Source organism: Scomber scombrus, chromosome 14, assembly GCF_963691925.1.
Source record: "Scomber scombrus chromosome 14, fScoSco1.1, whole genome shotgun sequence".
NCBI classification, from domain to species: domain Eukaryota; kingdom Metazoa; phylum Chordata; class Actinopteri; order Scombriformes; family Scombridae; genus Scomber; species Scomber scombrus.
The window spans coordinates 6,383,752-6,402,907 of NC_084983.1; the positions used below are offsets into that span (position 1 = coordinate 6,383,752).

Consider the following 19,156-nt stretch of genomic DNA (forward strand, 5'->3'; position numbering starts at 1 on the left):
CTTGCAGATCCTTTCCACCCTTCGGGATAAAGACACATTTTGAGTCCTCACAGCAGAAAAGTCAGACCTAAAATTGAGTGTGATGCATATTGGAGTGTGATGTGTATTTGTCTATGCATATTGCAGGGAAGTCCCTTTGGGAGCTGGTGGTGGAGCAGTTTGAAGACCTCCTGGTCAGGATCCTGCTGCTAGCGGCCTGCGTCTCCTTTGTAAGTACAAGCCAGCTAATTAAGATGCCAATGGCCCTCATCTTATTTGTTCTCAATCTTGATTTTTAAATCCACCTGGGGGAATTGAAGACCCAAATTGGGCATTGGCCAGGAAATTGCCACCTAATAGACTGCTCCGCTTTAGGCAGCGTTATGCCCCTGTTAGGACGCCGCTCAACCTAGTTTGTGGTACCTTTTCATGTGGAAAATTGTGTATTAAAGGCTTTTCCATCCAGTGTTGATATGGTTTCAGAGAGGGGAACAGGCAGAGCACTTGTGCCGAACTGGAAACAAAACTATCAATCAAAACTCCCTGTGCCGCAACGCCTCAAATTGCGACCCTGGTTGGAGTCCGAGGGTGGTGAAGGTCGGAGAGGGGTGGAGCGGGGGAATCCTGACTGCATAATAACTTTTTTTCCATCTATTACAGCACGTCCCTGGTGTCTCGGGGTGGAATTGCTGTTGCTATTTCTGAAAGTAGGAAAATTTGCTCTAAAAATGCATATGACACAATATATCTTCTCCAACTGTTCTTGTGTTAGTGAGAGGTTTGGAGTGTAGGCGTGGGCTGTAGCTGCAGGACTTTGGAGTGCGTGCTTACTTTTCCTCATGTAAATCAGGCTTTTGCTTTAAAAATGTTGTTTATAGTGGAACACGGCCCCGTTTCCACTGCCGCACAGACCCTAATGCCTTACAATGTCATCGTTGCCTGGAGTGGTTTCAGCTTGGTAACTACAGCAAAGGTTCTTGTGATCTGACATATTACACTACCAAGCAACTTTAATTTAATCCCACATCTTCAGAGCTTCTCCATTAATAAAACATAATCCAATAGTCCTCTAAAGCCCTTTTTCAACGTTTCTATTTGCTCGCTGTGTTGCGTGTCTCCGGTGTGATCGGGGACTGAACCGGAGTGAAAATTTAACATTAACCTGGAACTCATTTGTCTGTCATTTTGAATATATTCAAACTTAGATTATTAGACTCTCCTGCCTCCTTTGCATGACACATGAGTGACGCTTATAATCGAGCAAACAGGTCAGGTTAGCCTACTTTATATGTTTCCTTGTTAACAACAACAAGAGGGAGGGGGGGGGGGGTTTATTCATAAATCATTCAGTGAGCCAACTCCTTAGTTGTGCCTCAGTTTTTGTTATTTCTGTTTATAACGTATCTACTTGTGCTTAAGCTCATAGTCAGTCAACTCTGTGGTAAGGGTTAACAGAGCAGAGCCACACAGAAAGCCATACTAGCCACCTGAAACAATCAGGGCACCTCCCTTTGAGTTGAGGTGGGGAGGTGGGGGGACTGCACTGCTCTTTTATATGTTTTTCCCATGTCACTATACAAAGTTAATGTTGAGGAGTTCAATATAGCACAGGAAGGGACTTAAAACTCAAGTGACAGTTGGATTGGTTCTCAAGCCTCCTTTGTTTACAGTACATTTTTCAATAGGCGACATTTATGAGTGTTTCTTCCCAATCTATGTGACATGAATTAATGTCTTTTCCCCATTTTGTTGAACACTGCGTTGTTCCAAAACTCTGGAGACATTCATATATAATGGGCCATCTGTCGGCATGTGTCTCAGCGTTGCGCATGTGGGGTGTGAAGAGTGCAATGTTTAAAGCTGTAAGGAGAGGTTTAGTTTGGTGATGAAGCATTGATTTCAAAATCCAAAACATCGAATCTGAGCTTCATTTTAGAAGCTGGCCTTGTTATTGTCTCAGATTGCAGATGCAAGCAGTAAAATTACTACACGATACCCTCAATAAGTCCTAAAACCCCAAAGAAATCCTACTCGTCTCTCCATTTGAATCAAAGTAGTATTTAGGTATTCAACCCCCTCTCTGAATGTGTGCTGATTGTGTGAAGTGTCTTTGAACTGTCCTTACTGCTATTGTTACCCTCAGCTCAGCTCAGTCAGAGGGGAGATTTACCGTCCCAAATGATGGGGAATGATGAGCTATCGACCAGGTTCAGGCTGCTGTGACGTAAACTCTGGTGCTCAACACTCTGCAGAGAATATACTCTTTTATCATCTGATGAGCTCTCTCAGATCATGGACACATAGATCCATTTTTATCTCTCCTTTTCTCTCCCAGTTGCTTTGTTTATGTGCTGTAATTTTAGTTCCCGTACTTGCATTTGACAAAATAATGTAATCATAAGTGTGAAGTCATTTCTTTGTTACAGTTGGGAGCTTTTTCTGTCGTCTTTTATGGATGTACTTCAGTACTCATTATAACAGCTGAGATTGAATAACTGCCATCTCTGACACATTTTTCAGAATCCACTAGTATTCAGCTGTCATCATACAATATTTGGTCATGGAGAAGTGATAAAAAGTAAAGTAACATAAGAGATTGTAGAGCCAGTCCTTTTTTGTGTTTTTGTCATAGACATATTATTTATGATAGATCAATTTCCCATCTTTCTCTGAATTTGAAGTCTTGTTGACGCATGACTTCAAAGTACCTATAGTCAATTTTTTTATGACAGCAATGGATCACATAAGTATTAGTCAGGGGTCTGTTTATGAGATGAGCCCACAAAGAGTCCACAGTTCCCCTCAGTTCTAAGCTTTTACTTGCCAACACTATAACGTCAGTGTAATTTCAAGTTTAGTGAAGTTAGCTGTTTTGCTAATCTTATAACATAGTGTAATGCTTTGCTGACTTTAGTCTGTGTTACCATGTCTAGGCCATGTCTAACCATAAATCAAGAAATCTTTCAAAACTTACCAGTAAATGGAAGCAACAAATATGGGAGAACATCAAGGACACCAAAAGGAGTGGAGCAAATTGAAGTTAAAGATGTGAAGAAGTGGAGTAGCTCAAAAATGCAAGCAGTTGAGGACTTTATACAAAGTTTCCCAACAGGATGTGTACCCAAGCCAGACATGGGGCCATATACATCGCTAGTTTCAGACCTTGTTGGAGAGAATTCCCCCTTAGAGATTGACATTTCATGTGGGGTTGAGAGTGGAACAAAAGAAGAAACTGCAGCACTGGTTTCAGTAGCATCTCTCCCACTAACAGCACCAGCTCTTCCACCAACAGCAGCCCCACCCCTCCCTCCCACAGCAGAACAGCCTCTACCACCAACTGCAGAAGCATGTCTACTTGAACTAGCATCCCTCCGGCCTCCAGAGCCCACCTTTACTGGACTAGATGTAGACAACAGTCAGCCTACACAGTCCCCTCAGGATAGTTCCAGTAGCCACCCACCACCAGCCAATTGTGTTAAAGGCAAGAAGAGGATGTTAAGAGATGTGAACACACTGAGATGTCGACTCTTAACAGCTGAAATTGAGAAACTTGTACAGGAAACTCAAAAGATTCAAGCAGAAAAAGAAAAAAACTGAACTTGAAAAGATAAGTTAAGATCATGTCTCAAATAGCCACCGCAATGTAATAGTGGTCGAGTACTTCTTAGATGAGGTCATGCGTTCTCATAGATGTTCGTCAGGTCTAGCCATACAACTGTTCACTCCCCTTACTTCTGCTTGGCCTAAAGCATCAATTGACTGATAACCGAGATGTGTTCCAGACACCCTGAAAAGCCTGAGACACCACCTTTTTGGATTGATGTGTCGATGTAGTGGTTATGTGTCATATAAGAGGTCAGCCTTCTTGCAAGCACATAAGAAAATCTTGCATCCCACATTCAGGAGGTAGATTGACCCAAACTGAGTGATTGTGGAGGAACTCTTCCCTTTGGAATAAAGCATCCCGCTGCCAATTTCCAGATTGATGGGATTGTCTCTTTGGCCCAGATCTTTCTCATGATCTTCCACAACCTCCAGAGAGGTTTGGGGCATTTCTTGTACCTTGTAAGGTATAATGCTTGGGCTTGGGGCAGTTGATGCTCTGGCTTTCTAGATGATATCTTGAATTTCCTGACATGTTGACTCCTTCACAATCAGCTCTGTTGATGGTTTTCCAGGTTTGCGAACATTCCAATTCGCTCCTACTCCCTGATCTCTACCGGGGTTGCTGTGTGCATTCCACAGGAACTTCTCTACCTCCTTGCTTAGAGCTGGGTAGTATACCAGATTTTTGTTGGCCAAAAAGACCCCTGGTTAAGCTTCATGGGTCTTTCACAAACTGCTCATGCCTTTCTCTTTTCTGTTGAAGATATTCTGCCCTTCAGAGTTTTCACAGCTGCTCCCACAGCTTGCTGGTTACTCCTTGATATCTTCTTTTTCGGCTGGTGAGCTGGTTTTAAACAGTTTATTGAGCGTCTTTATTACATTCAACAACCTATTATTACGTCGAACTATTTCAGCTGGTGCAACCCTTAAAATGTTAGTAGTGCGTAAACACTGACCAAAATGAGAAATTACGGTCAAACTAAGCTACGTACCTGGTGCAACCCAGTACTGGTGACCATATGGAGCATACAGTTGGTAAAGAGCTGCATGCTCCCCTCAGGAGTTAGTGGATACCAAAAATATAGCTAAAAGGAGAGTGACTACTGGACTGTGTGTAAAAAGGCTACTGTTTGCTAATAAGTTTGCCAAACTTCAAATTAAAAAGCGAGAGCCCGCAAGTGGCCAAAAGAACAGTTATTAGCAGTTTAAGCATAGATGCAACTAGTCCTAAAAAGACTTCATACATGGTCAAACAGCAGTTTAGGTGTTTTGTTTTGTTTTGCCTCTGTCCTTTCACATGCAAGTAAATGAGCTCTAGTTTTTATCCAAACAAATTTAAGCCTCATTTAGCTGAATGTCCTGCCCTTCAAACCACTCGCAGCACAGCACGACAGTAGATCACACAATATCCTTATGTAAATGTTCATTTGTGTGTAATTTTCCTAACGTCCAAGAGCTCCAACGCACGAGATCTAAACCATGCTACAAAACACTCTCCTGCAAAACTAAGATCACAGTGTTTTAAATTAACCCAGGACATTTGATGTAATCCAAATGATTATATTTCCCCAAAGATCTAATTTCCTTCAGGATCTAATTTATTTTTATTGCCCCTGTCATTTTAAGCAGTGTCTTGCTGCTAGGCTATCTAATATTTAACCTCTAATATTCTTTTTTTTTTTTTTTTTTTGTTCTGTGTATGATTTTTCTTTTTTTCTGGATGACTATATAAATCTTATCCTTTTATTTGTTTTAAATTTAGCTAAAATAAAAAACAAAGTCTAGTGAGTGGGTAGAGAAACGTATATCAGACTAATTAGAACTGCATCATTTAATTATATTTGTTTTGATGGCACACAGCCACTGTTTAAAAAAAAAAAAAAAGCACCAGCCTTCATGCTGGATGTAACAAATATTAGCTTTTCTTGTGTTATCACTGTGTTCTTCGGTATCTTGCACTTGCAGTCACTTCCAGTCTTAAATGTTTGCAGTCTTTAAGTGTATTTACTGCAGAGCAACAGGCCTCGACCCCCTCTGGACATTTCCATGCCAGTATGTTTTGAATGCTGGGGTTGTGAATAGAGCAGGCTGTGAGTGAATCTCTCCTCACTTTAGCGATTCTTTATCATTTGCTCTTGGCTGTGGAGGTCAGAGGAGTTCTGCAGTATAGAAAATAATTCCCAGCCAGGAGTACAAGTTCACCAGAGAGTACTTCTGCAGTTGCTAGATGGGCTTAGTGGAAAGACTGGGGAAGGCTACGGGGAAAAAAAGAAGAATAGCTCAACTAATCTGAAAAAAAATAGACTTGATTGAAAATATGTGAAAGCTAGTTAATGCTAGCAAGCAAGCAGAGGCCTAAAAAGTTAGCTTAAAGTCATGGATAAATAATTGGAATAGTCAGCTAAAAGTAATGAATAAACAGTTTAAATAGATTGCTATAAAAAAAAAGGATTGTTTTAAATAATTAGCTGAAGGTAATGGATCAGTTGTTGAAATAGCTAAAAGTAAACAGATGAAGTTAGCCAAAACTGTGGGTCAAATGGTGAAAAAGCTAAAGGATATGTAAAATGTTTGACATACTCAGCTGGAAGTAATGAATAAACTGTTCAAATAATTTGCTAATAAAACTAATGGGTAAAAGTTTGAAATACTTAAGATAATGTAAAGTAGTTAGCTGATACTGTATAGGGAATAGTAATGACAGTAATGGGGAAATTAGTAAAAAAAAAAAGATAGCTAAAGCTAATGTAGAAATGGTTAAAATAGATTGTTAAAACTAATAGATAAATAGTTTGTTAAAAGAAAGTGATAAACTGTTAAAATAGTGAGCTTAAAGCACTGGATAAATAGCAGAAAAGCTGGGGGGGGGGGGTGTAAATAGCTAAAATAAATAGCTAAAAGCAATAGTACATGGTCTTTTGCTACTCCAAATTGTAGCAATGTTGACAGTTCAACGTTACGCAACATGTTGCATAAAACATTATTGTATCTACACAATTAATTAATAGTGTTAAATAACATCCAGTTTTACATTTCACATTTGTAGCATGACAGGTGGTGCAGATAAAGGGGTACTTGAGTTTATCTGATAGGGCTGTGGGAAGGTAACGCAAAAAAGGGTTGAGAACTACTGTTATAGACAACACACTCACTGCAACTGAGCTGCAGTGCCTCTATCCAAATGCAGTACCAGTTTACTATCAGCTTTTTCTTTCTCCACATTTTCCTGCACATTCAGGCATTTTTGCTCCCAAATATGTTTAAGAGCAAGTTTCCCCTGAATATGTTCATAATTCAGCCACGAAAGGAGTTAATGAATTTCAATATAATTTGTCTATAAGGTTATGTGTACTCTGTGTTCATCTAGGTGTTGGCTCTGTTTGAAGAGGGAGAGGAGACAACCACCGCCTTTGTTGAGCCAATTGTTATTCTTTTGATCCTCATCGCCAACGCTGTTATCGGGGTCTGGCAGGTAAGATATACTCTTCATGCACATAATGTGTCATGTGATGTTGCTTCTTTTCAGCGTGTGTTCACATGGTTGCAAAGGCCAACAATGAGACGGCAAACTTAAAGAATGTCATTCATCCTGTCCACAATCTGTCGCGGTGTTTACTGTGTCTTTATCCGTGTGCTCTCTACAAGCTGACACTGTGTCCTTAACATCTGTACATCTAAATAGCACATTGCAATGGGATGAGGCTGTCGACAGTGGAACAGTCGAGTCTGTGCGGCAAAGTCAAAACATAAACAAACCGTGGAGCTCATGCAAAGTGTCCTCTTTGGTTCATTTCTGTTGAAGAGGAAGCAGGAATTTTTGATGCAACCATCACCAATTTTTGATGCAGGCATTAAAAATAAGGACACAGCGTCCACCAAACACCAAAGAAGGTGTTTTGCAATGCTATGAGTTCATGCACGCTCCTCAAACCATGACCAAAATCTCTATACTATGTTGGTGTTGAAAAAATTCAGAGCGACTCCTTTTTACCTTGTGTATTTCTTCATGATACCGTACCACAGAATACATTTTAAATCCAAAAAACTTTATTATAAAACACAAATTAACCAAGATATTTTAAAATTGCACAGGAGCGGAATGCCGAGAATGCCATCGAGGCTCTGAAAGAGTATGAACCAGAGATGGGAAAGGTGTACCGCATAAACCGTAAGGCTGTCCAGAGGATCAAAGCCAGAGACATCGTCCCAGGAGACATAGTGGAGGTGGCAGGTAAGCCGCGGCTGCACCCGAAGAAGCTCTTACTGTCACTCACTGAGACTAATTTATACATTGTCTACCTCCATAAGACTCTCTGTGCTGTCACCTAGCCGCCTGTATGCTCCTGCTAACAACGACATGCATAGAAACATGCACTCGCACAGCCTTTGCCACCCATTCATGAGTCTGGAAACACTATTGGAATATCTCAAAGTAGATTACATAAGAGTCTTTTCTCTGGATGTGCAGGTGCCAGGGCTGCTATCCAGTTGTGTCTGTGTTTATGTGTGTGTATGTGTGCGTGGTTCTGTGTAAGTGGCTGTGGTCATCCCTTGTATTTAAGGCCCAGTTTAATTTTCCACAGCTTTCCCCCCTTCCCTTTGCTTTCCATGCTCTCAGTCTCACCACCTGGACGCTGCTGGATGTTTGTCAGCTCTTCACTCACACTCGCTTCCCCACGTACACGCACACACACACACACACACACACACACACACACACACACACACACACACACACACACACACACACACACACACACACACACACACACACACACACACACACACACACACACACACACACACACACACCCAATTCCCCTGCTGTAAACTCGCCCATGTGTGGGCAGCCTCGTCTAAAAATAGTCTTGTTGTCACTCTGGTTCCCGAACATCTGTGTATGCCAGAGTTAATGTGCAAGCGCACACACACACACGCAGCACCAAGGAGATCACGACACTGTCAACATGACGGGTTTTGGGAGTGTAATCCTCTGCTTTTCATGGCTAGTGGTTCGCCTCAGACAGCTTGGAGTGATGTGCAGGGAAAGGAGGGAGAGCTCAGGATGTGAGGATGTGTGTGTGTGTGTAAGAGCCCACAACGTTCATTCATAATCGCAGCACGGAGAGGAAAAGAGAGGGATTATACATGCTGCGTTGGTTACTGTGAAGCCTTGGCACTGTTCAGTCTCAGGTTTCAAAAATGAAAATGAAATCATCCCTCCAAATAAGAGGGCTTCTTGGATCGGCCAAGTTTTATACATTTTAATCAAATTTACTAGATTGTTTCCCTCGCCATTTACAGGAAGTCAGAGTTCACATTATGTGTATGGGAATATGAGACATGCACCTCCATTATTTGTGTGTGTGTGTTTATGTGATAGATAGCACTTCTTTGGAATTTGGGCTTGTTAGAGCCGGTGTCCTCCATCACACATGTGTGCTCACACAGCCAGATGCAGACAAGCCCACACAGGTAGCAAGCACCAAAATGACTCCACTCAACCCCCACCTACCACCACTACCATCGCCGTCACCGTCAACACCAACAGCGTCACCATGACAACAGTCCGTGCTCCGTGCGGCTCATCTCTGTGACACCGAAGTTCACAAGGGGTTGAGGTTTAACGGCACCTGTGAGAAAGAGGGGGAGACAGATATGACTTCAAATCAACCGTCTGCCGTTTGAATAATGCTGTTGAGATTATTGGTTGGCACTCAGCAGCTGCAAGTAAATCGTCGTCGGTTGTCCCATCGCTGGGAAACACGACTTTTACATGTTCAGTGTTGTTTTTATTCTATTTTTAGTGTGTGTCTTTTTAACAACTGGCCAAGGACAACAGAAGAAAATCTGACTTCAAGGCAAATTCTTTTTGTGTGTGCTAAACAAATAAATGAATAAAATGAAAATAAATTTAGAAGAGTTTATAAATGCGAACATGGTGGGAAGTATTTTTTTTTCTGAGAAGTACCTTGTTAGCTTGACATAAACTCATAGTCTGCATTATAGTAGATATTATTACATTTCTGAAAGGTTTATGATGATAGAGTAAAAGCAATTTTATAACCATAATTTTAGATTTTCAAAATTGTCCTCTAGTGCCGTATAATTCCTTTCGACAGCTATTAGAGCTGGCCGTTTCTAGACCTAAGTGCACAACTGTTAAAAACAAGGCACTGTTCGTTGGTGAAATTCAAGCTTCTTTTGTGTATGGAATGCATTTGCTGTCAAAGTTTACTTTAATAAGTGGTATCATAGTGGTGTTAGGCACTGCTACATATTTGCAAAACACACAGTCATATATTAAGCGCTTCGTTCTGTCTGAGATAATGTTGTTGCTAAGCATTTTTAAACAGGGGTAAACTGATATAGGTACCACGCCGCACACTCTCCTCACTTAAAAAAATGTGTGTCAGGCAGGTTTTAAGTATGTGTTGCCCCTCTGACTGAAACAGGTCAGGATATGATGACAAAGAAAACAAATTAATATTTTCCTTTCCTTCATTGATTTCCCAGGCTTTCCTGTACTTCAGATTAGCCGCTGGTTGTTCCATGGGAACTTGATGCTAGGGCGTAAAATAAACTGTATGGAGGTATCGGAAAAGGACACTGTTGACCACAAGTGCCTTTGAGGAGAGAAAAGAACATAAATATATTTACTCAAGTTTCCAACCCTGCTGCCCACTTGCCTTCTTGTAGGTACATTACCGGCGATGCCAGCCATGGTTACGGCACAGTTTGTGATTTGTGCCTCCACTGGAACTTTCCTCGTTTTTTTTTAAATGGAGTGATTGCAGTGGTCAGGTTGTCAGGGACTCCTAGAGGGTTTACTCAGGACCCGAAGAGATGAAAACCTGCACCGAGCCAAGTCACGGTTATCGTGCATGTGAATGAAGACCTCTTTGCCAGTATGTTATGCAAGACGTTATGAATTTGTCCAGCTTTACCAAATGGAAGAAGAACTCTAGCCAAACCAGCTGACTGTTGTTTTGATCAGATCTGCATGGGCTGTGTCTAATTTGTGAATGAATATAAAGGTACACTGATTATTTTGAACTTTTTTTCCCTTCATTTTTTTGAGACTCAAAGTATTAACATGGACAGCCAGACGAATGTTCTTATCTTGATATTTAAAAGACTGCTTATATATACAAATCTGAACTCAAAGTGGCTGTATTAGGATTTGAATTCCTCCTCTAGCAGATGGAGAGTGTCTGTGGGAGGCCATGGCAGAAAGTGGAGGTTTGATTGGGGAGCCGGAGTCTGCGGGTAGGCGTTTGAAAAGCCTCTCTTTTCTGTCCTCGGCCAGTCCTGCTACAGTGAACTTGTAGCCCCCAGCCATCTCCCACACAAACACAACACACGATTCTCTCCCCCTCCGCCTCCCCCTCTCTTGTTCTCTCACAATCCATGGGTGTCAGACAGAGAAATGTAGAGAAATAGGCAAATGGAAGTACAGGCTATTCAGCTGCGTACAGTACAGTCTCTTCATCTCTGTCTCTCCATCTCACCATTTTTTCGCACCCCCCTTCCCTCCCTCCGTCCCACCCTCCCTCCCTCCCTCCCCTGCTTCCCGTCAGGAAAAAGCTGTGAAAAATTCCTCTCACGTCTCTCAACTTTGAGCAAATGTCAAGAGAAGATGATGGAGCTCAGAGAAAGATCAAGAACTGAACACTGAAACTTAACAGTGTGATACCGCTTTGAAAAGTTTTCTCACTGATGCGTCGTCATAGAAAAGACATGCTGCCTGTTGAGTATCTTTCCATACTTGAGCAAGGAAAGGTGGAAATTCAACAAGATGTCCATCCTTCTTCATGCTAGGAAGCCTAATTCACAGTATTTCCTTGTTTTTGCTGTGATTAATGTTGAGAAGCATTGGCGGCTGAGAACTGTAAATTGGAATTAATGAGATGCTTACTAAACAAATTAATGATAAGGGTTTTCTTCCCTTGTCTGTCATGCTGGGAGGGAAATAATATTACATTTGTCTGGAGGGTTTGGAGCAATTTCCCACTCGTCTGTTCCGAGAGCATTGTCTTTGCCTACATGAAATGATCAATTTCTCACAAGCTACCGCTGTCCTGCTATTATGAAAATATTCCCATTAAATGTTCAGTGTCAGGCTCTGACAAATTAGAAGTAATAACCATTTTGTTTTTGGGCATTAGATACTTATAAAGCTCTGGCTATGAAATATGAGTTTAATATGCAGGCTTAATAAGCAGACTGCAAGACTATGGTGGAGTAGATGAAAAGCATCTTGTAGATTTAGCAAGAGGCTCGTCTGTACTGTAGTTCGTGTCTGACATGTGTGAGGAAGTGGTTTATCAGAGAGAGTTGGGAGAGGAGAGAGGAGAGAACAAGAGGGAGGGGAATTAATCGATCATTTTAAAACAGTAATGTGACTCCATCAAGGTTGTATCGAGCCGTTGTTTACCTGAGGCTGCTGCTGCTTGAGCCTGGACTGAGCCTGCTGATGTTTCTTTGCTCAAGGATTTATTGTTTGAACACGGACATTCGATAGGGTGTAACTGAGTGTTCACCTGCAGCTTTACACTTATAGGTGCAAGTTTACTTTCCTGAGGGGTTCAACAAAAGCCACATTATCTTCAGTATCTTATTAGAAATACATTCTGTCTTCCTCACTGTCCTGTTTTCTTTTTATTACTGTTCCTCATTTTCTTTAATTGCATGGCTATGCTATTATTATGGATGAAATTTGCTACCAGGTTCCTAATAATACTCTGACTTTATTCATCTAGCCCCATCATGACAGTAAAATTACAATGTTTTTGTCAATTTCCAATACTTTATGACCAAATAACAGCAAAACTGCACCACAACTTCAGCTGTACTTGGTGTTTAGTGCTAATTAGCAACTGTTAGCCAACAGGCTAAACTAAAATGGTCAACAATATGAATATGACCTGCTAAATGTGTTATCATTGTCACTGTGAGCGTCTTGGTATGATAGCATTTAGCTAAAAAAACTGCTAGCATGGCTGTAGGCTGGTACATTTTGGTTTCTGCTTTATCATCATGACAGTAAAATTACAATGTTTTTGTCAATTTCCAATACTTTATGACCAAATAACAGCAAAACTGCACCACAACTTCAGCTGTACTTGGTGTTTAGTGCTAATTAGCAACTGTTAGCCAACAGGCTAAACTAAAATGGTCAACAATATGAATACGACCTGCTAAATGTGTTAGCATTGTCACTGTGAGCGTCTTGGTATGCTAGCATTTAGCTCAAAACACTGCTAGCATGGCTGTAGGCCGGTACATTTTGGTTTCTGCTTTATCATCATGACAGTAAAATTACAATGTTTTTGTCAATTTCCAATACTTTATGACCAAATAACAGCAAAACTGCACCACAACTTCAGCTGTACTTGGTGTTTAGTGCTAATTAGCAACTGTTAGCCAACAGGCTAAACTAAAATGGTCAACAATATGAATATGACCTGCTAAATGTGTTAGCATTGTCACTGTGAGTGTCTTGGTATGCTAGCATTTAGCTCAAAACACTGCTAGCATGGCTGTAGGCTGGTACATTTTGGTTTCTGCTTATTTTATGCTTGTTTGTTTGTTTGTTTCAGTTGGTGACAAGGTTCCTGCTGACATCAGGGTCACCTCTATAAAATCCACCACCCTGCGAGTAGACCAGTCCATTCTCACAGGTATTTCTCATCAGACACCAAACAATCCTGCTTCAAGGCTTTTAAATAATTCAGATGTAGTTGTGATCACTTGCACCTTTGTTGAAGTTATATGCACTTTACAGTTTTAGTTTCAGAAAAAATGTTTCCCAACATTTTTAAATGTTATATTGTCTTAATGTTTTGGTATTTGGTACCAGTGATATACCCGTAATAATAGTACTTTGTATCCTTTTAGACTGTGAGTGTAACTTTGTTTTGCTCTTGAATTGTCATCACATTGTTGGTCTAGTACTCACCTGTCTCAATTTACAAATCTAATCCTGTACAATTGTCTCGCTCAATCTTTTCTTTAGGGGAGTCCGTGTCTGTCATCAAACACACTGACCCCGTTCCCGACCCCAGAGCTGTCAACCAGGATAAAAAGAACATGCTGTTTTCTGTAAGCACATCCCCTGTAGCGCGCTGAGTCATGCTCATCTCCTGCTTTCATATCAGAAATGTATTGTCATTATAGACAAAGCTATACAAGCTAGACTTTTCATCACATTGTTGAAAGTACTGTAGCTCTTAAAAAGGTTATATCACTTCTCTAGTGATCTAAAGACTGCTTAATGTGTGTATGTTTATCACTCCATTTGATGGAAATCCGCTTCATAGTTTATGAGATTTATTATCAGGTCATGAATAGATGAAGATCAAGCTTCTCTGATATCCAGTTTGCCAGATTATCTCTGCTTCACTTCCCCACACTCATTTCCTTTTTTTCCCCTTTTTTAAAAATTCCCCTCAGGGTACCAACATCGCTTCAGGCCGCGCCATAGGTGTTGTTATCGCTACAGGTGTCAGCACAGAAATTGGTAAGATCCGTAATCAGATGGCCGCTACAGAACAGGAGAGGACACCGCTGCAGCAGAAGCTGGACGAGTTCGGCCAGCAGCTCTCTAAGGTCATTTCCCTGATCTGCGTGGCTGTGTGGGTCATCAACATCGGCCACTTCGGGGATCCTGTCCACGGTGGCTCCTGGGTGCGAGGGGCCATCTATTACTTTAAGATCGCCGTGGCCTTGGCTGTGGCCGCCATCCCAGAGGGGTTACCAGCCGTCATCACCACCTGCCTGGCCCTCGGCACACGTCGAATGGCCAAGAAGAACGCCATTGTTCGCAGCCTGCCCTCTGTGGAGACCCTGGGGTGCACCTCTGTTATCTGCTCTGATAAGACCGGCACCCTCACCACCAACCAGATGTCTGTTTGCAGAGTAAGTGGCAATCAGGAAGGCAAAATATGCTTTTGTTTGAATTGATATGTGACTATGTGAGCATACATGTTAGCCACTGGACCACTTCATTACTGCTATTTAGGTAAAAACACATTCCTTTCACCCATCTGAATTGGTTCCAAGACAGAAACTCAAGTCTGAGCTTTTAATTTCCACATTCTGTCATTTGATTGACACTTCATAAAAAGCTTCTGGGAATTTGCTCTGAGAAAGTGTTGTGGGGGCGAAATCTACAAGTGTTTGCTGTTTATTATGTATGCCAAACTCCACAGTTTATCCATCTTTTTTCAGATCCCCCCCCCTCCTGCTTGCGTGTGTGTTTTTACTTCTTTTATTTCTTTTCTTTGAGGCGTGCAAGTGGGGGCTTAAAGGAAGATGGAAAATCCTTGTGGTGTTGTGTAATGTTTACCTCCGTTTGGCAGGTTTGAGATAGCTGCTGTTGGAATAGCACAGGCTGGCATGACCTGGCAGCACTCAAAGCACTACAACGGCCAGATCACGGCCAGATCACGTCACACAACGGAGGGTTTTCCAAAATGTCAAATCGCCTGAGTAAACACAATCCAGTGATCCATATCCTGAACTGTCCTGTAGGTTTACAGTGTATAAATGGTGTGTAGATAATTACATTGGACAACAAACACTGAAAGATCTTATCCACAAATATTCAGGACTAGTTCTAGCACACAGCCTCACCCTCCCTTTTTGTGTGTGTGTGTGTGTGTGTGTGTGTGTGTGTGTGTGTGTGTGTGTGTGTGTGTGTGTGTGTGTGTGTGTGTGTGTGTGTGTGTGTGTGTGTGTGTGTGTGTGTGTGTGTGTGTGTGTGTGTGTGTGTGTGTGTGTGTGTGTGTGTGTGTGTGTGTGTGTGTGTGTGTGTGTGTGTGTGTGTGTGTGTGTGTGTGTGTGTGTGTGTGTGTTGCTCCAAGCGCAGAGTAAATGTCAGCACTGCTATTTGTCTTGGCTCTAGTTAAGGGCTCTGGCCCTACACACAAACCTAATCTCAGTTAACACCTCTTGTCCTTACATCCTCCATCTCACCTCTCACCTCAGCTAATGACCTCAGACTGTTACTGGACAGTGTGACTAAGGCAGTACTTAAGCCATGCCCACACAAGACTTAGTACCACATACAGTATTGGCAGCCCATGTCGGTGATTCCCAACTGAAAATCTGGATGTCATATATTAGTTTATTGATCATTGAAAGGGGGTCACCACCATTTAGAATCTGGACTGTTTTTATTAGTTATTCGTCAACCAAAAAACACTTTCTATTCTTCTTTATCCATGTGAATTGCTTTCTTTTTCAAAATGGAGTTTGCATTGGAGGACCTTACACTTCCAGCATGGCTCTTGCTAAAACAGCAACACCCCCCCTCCCTCCCTCCCTCCCTCCCTACCTCCCTCCATCACTCCCTCCCCTCCCTGAGATGACGTGGAGTATCTGTGCGATTAGTGCGTAGCAGCAGGGAGTTCCCTCTCGCAGGACGGACATGGAGGAGTGATATCACTGCAACCCTGATACCCTCCCAGTTAGAAAAAAAGTGAGGCAGGCCCACGCCGGTAAATATTGACCTTCTGCTTCCACCTTTACTCCCCGGCCTGCTGCTGTCAGCTCTCTGGTGGTCTTATATGTGCTCATGAAAACAATTCAAACTTCCGCTTTGCAGTTTTTTTTGTCATGGTGTTTCCTGGAGATAGTCACTTTGGCGGTTGCGTAACTCGTACCTCCTCATGTTCGCTGTGTAATTAGACAGCTGAGTCTGTTTTTATGGCCATTGTGCGTCAAGGTTTAAATGTCCACATGAATGTTTGCCCAGGCTTATCCATCTGTGCTTATTCTTGGACTGGTCTCCAGCCAGTGGCCCTGATAGCGCCATGTGTCTACCCTGGCCTCGAGGGTATCCCCATATCGGCAGGATTTCCAGGGATTCCCCTCTGTGTCCCGACACCGTACTTCCCTTTTCCCTTTAAACACACACACGCACACACATGCACACATGCAGACATGCACACATTAAAAAGGGTTACTCACCATTCATCCCCACACAACCTCAAAGGAAGTCAGTAGAAGAATACAAACTTGTGCCACTACCACTGAGTCACATGGATCACACTGTGGCTTGTTTCCTTGGAGACCACAGCGGATCAGATAGTGAGAGAACACTTACCATGGAACAACCTTATTATATTTCTCAGTTCCTGCTTTGTGTGTACTGTATATGTTTTTGTGGAAGTTATTGTGTCCTGAAATGGACATTGTTTTTTTATAGAATAGTTTAGCAGAGGCCACTGAGCCAAATGACATTTTTGTGAAGTTATGAACTGAGCAGAAGGGCAAAGCTATTTAAAGGTTCCTTAAATCAACACAGACAATACATTTTTAAAACATTTAAAAAAAGGAACATTAGTGAACATTTAATGGATGGAATTTCAAGATCCTTTTTCCAATGCTCCCTTTGCTGCTGTTTTTTTAGAAGTCAGACACATAATCAAGCAGTGAAAAAGTCAGTCATTAACATTTAACATTGTTTCTCAAGTACCTTTTTAGTCATGCCAGCTGTATTTGTATATGGATGGTAATCCATGTCCAAATGTCCAAATTTGGTAAAGATATTCATGGTCCCCAGAGGATGAATCCTAATGACTTTGGTGATCTTCTGACTTTTCCTCAAGTGCCACCATGAAGTTGACATTTGTAGGTTTGCATGAGAACTCTCAACAAATATTAGATGGACTGGTATGACATTTGTTATAAACATTCATGTTCCCCACAGAATGAATCACAACTTTGGTGACCTTAAAGTGGATATGGAACGTCGATGAAGTTTACTCTCTATTTAAAAAGTATTAAACAAACATAACAAATATAAAGTACATTTAAAAGCAAAGAGCAACCCCACAGGCAAGGGTGCCACTATCTTTGCAGTATTATAACCTGTGACGTCACAGGATTGGTTGGACTGGCTGAGTTCCACAGATACTGCAGAGAGACGGTGAAACACAGTGAAAGACAGAGGCATTGAAAGATTTAGACTGGGGAGCCACAGGACAGAAGACAAAAAGGAGGCTGATACTGTATTGCTCCTGGATGTAGGCCTACACATTAACTTTACAGGGTTATGGGATTGTTACAGCTACTGTTTATTGAGGTAAATGAAGGTAAATTGACATATGCATAGCTATAATCTCACAAAGACTATAATCAGGCTTCTGTATGACAGTTATGTATAGCTGTGCTTCATCTTGTCCAGACTAGACTACATCAGTAGACTAATTGTAATAACCCTGTTGCTGCAGAGTTGTTAGGGAATAATTACTCCATTAAAAGGCTAAAATGTACCTTTTAGGCTCATGTCCTAGAGGGACAACAACTACCTCTCATCTGAGCTCTGCCATCGATTTTAGTGTTCCATTTTAAATTGATGGGTGCTTGTAGGTCAGTGAAACACACACACACACACACACACACACACACACACACACACACACACACACACACACACACACACACACACACACACACACACACACACACACACACACACACACACACACACACACACACACACTAAAACAAGAATTGAGAAGGAAGCCAAGTTTAACCAAATGGCTGCTTCATTAAGTCTTCAATCAGACTGATTTAATAGAGTCTCAAATAGAGCTAAGCTGGGTCATAGTGGTGTTTTCTCTTGGTGTGTGCATGTTTACAGTTTGCTGAAGTTAAATGTCATGATATTAAACATTTAAAATTTAATGAAGGTGAAGGAGGTCTAGGTCAGTGAGATTGTGTATGACAGTCAGATTAGCTGTTTTGATGGACAGAGAGGCCTAGGACTGGAAATGGTGCTGTATCTTATTCTTATAAACCACTACCCACAACACTCACTTCAACACTTGTTTTTTTTTATCAATGTATTACTTTTACCAGTGCATCATGAACCAGCCTTCTGGGGGATGTTCAGGGGGAAGATATGCCAACAATGCAGCCAACAAAGCAAATCTTTGGACAGCTCTGGGACTCCAGCTCTCTCTCCTTACGCTTTTGTTTTCCAGCAGTAAACTCAAACGTATCCGGTGGTTGATGAAGCTTTACATCAAGTCATCATTGTCTGAGAGTGGAAAAGCTTTCAGTTTGAGGGATTTCTTGACTCTGGATCACTCCAGATTTTAAATACATTGGTCGTGACCCTTTTACTAGCCTGCAGAGTGCTTCCTGTTTGATTTTCATAATGCTTCACAACCTTTTGATTTAACCCATGTAGCTGCCCATAAAGACCAGTTTACATGAAGTGAAATATTTGATAATTAACCTCTTATATAATAGTCTAAGCTTTATAATTCCCTTAAAGCAGGCCTTCCTGACATATACCTCCTCTTAACATGCACTACCGACACCATGTTTCGTCATTTACTTTTATCCCATAAGTGTCCCTTGTGGCCTATGAGACTATGTGAGCATTCAACATGCTTTTGTAATGATGATTCTACTGGAGGTTACTATGAGGTCAATGTGAATAGAGGAGAGTTTTGCTTCTTGTTTTTAAAACCTCATTTTACTTTATTCAGCCAAACATCCGTGGCTCGATTCTAGCAGGTGACCCTTGTTGCATCTCATACCCATCCCTCTC

At 41.6% G+C, this 19,156-nt stretch overlaps 1 protein-coding gene across 1 annotated transcript in view; it reads left to right on the plus strand.

Annotated features, from left to right (window-relative positions):
- atp2a3 (ATPase sarcoplasmic/endoplasmic reticulum Ca2+ transporting 3) overlaps nucleotides 1-19,156 on the plus strand; it is a 48,780-nt gene that overhangs the window by 14,273 nt on the left and 15,351 nt on the right. Inside the window, exons 3-8 of the mRNA XM_062433796.1 lie at nucleotides 127-209; nucleotides 6,953-7,057; nucleotides 7,678-7,816; nucleotides 13,188-13,268; nucleotides 13,604-13,689; nucleotides 14,041-14,505. Of these exons, the coding sequence (XP_062289780.1) occupies nucleotides 127-209; nucleotides 6,953-7,057; nucleotides 7,678-7,816; nucleotides 13,188-13,268; nucleotides 13,604-13,689; nucleotides 14,041-14,505 (959 nt within the window). The remainder of the gene's footprint in view (nucleotides 1-126; nucleotides 210-6,952; nucleotides 7,058-7,677; nucleotides 7,817-13,187; nucleotides 13,269-13,603; nucleotides 13,690-14,040; nucleotides 14,506-19,156) is intronic.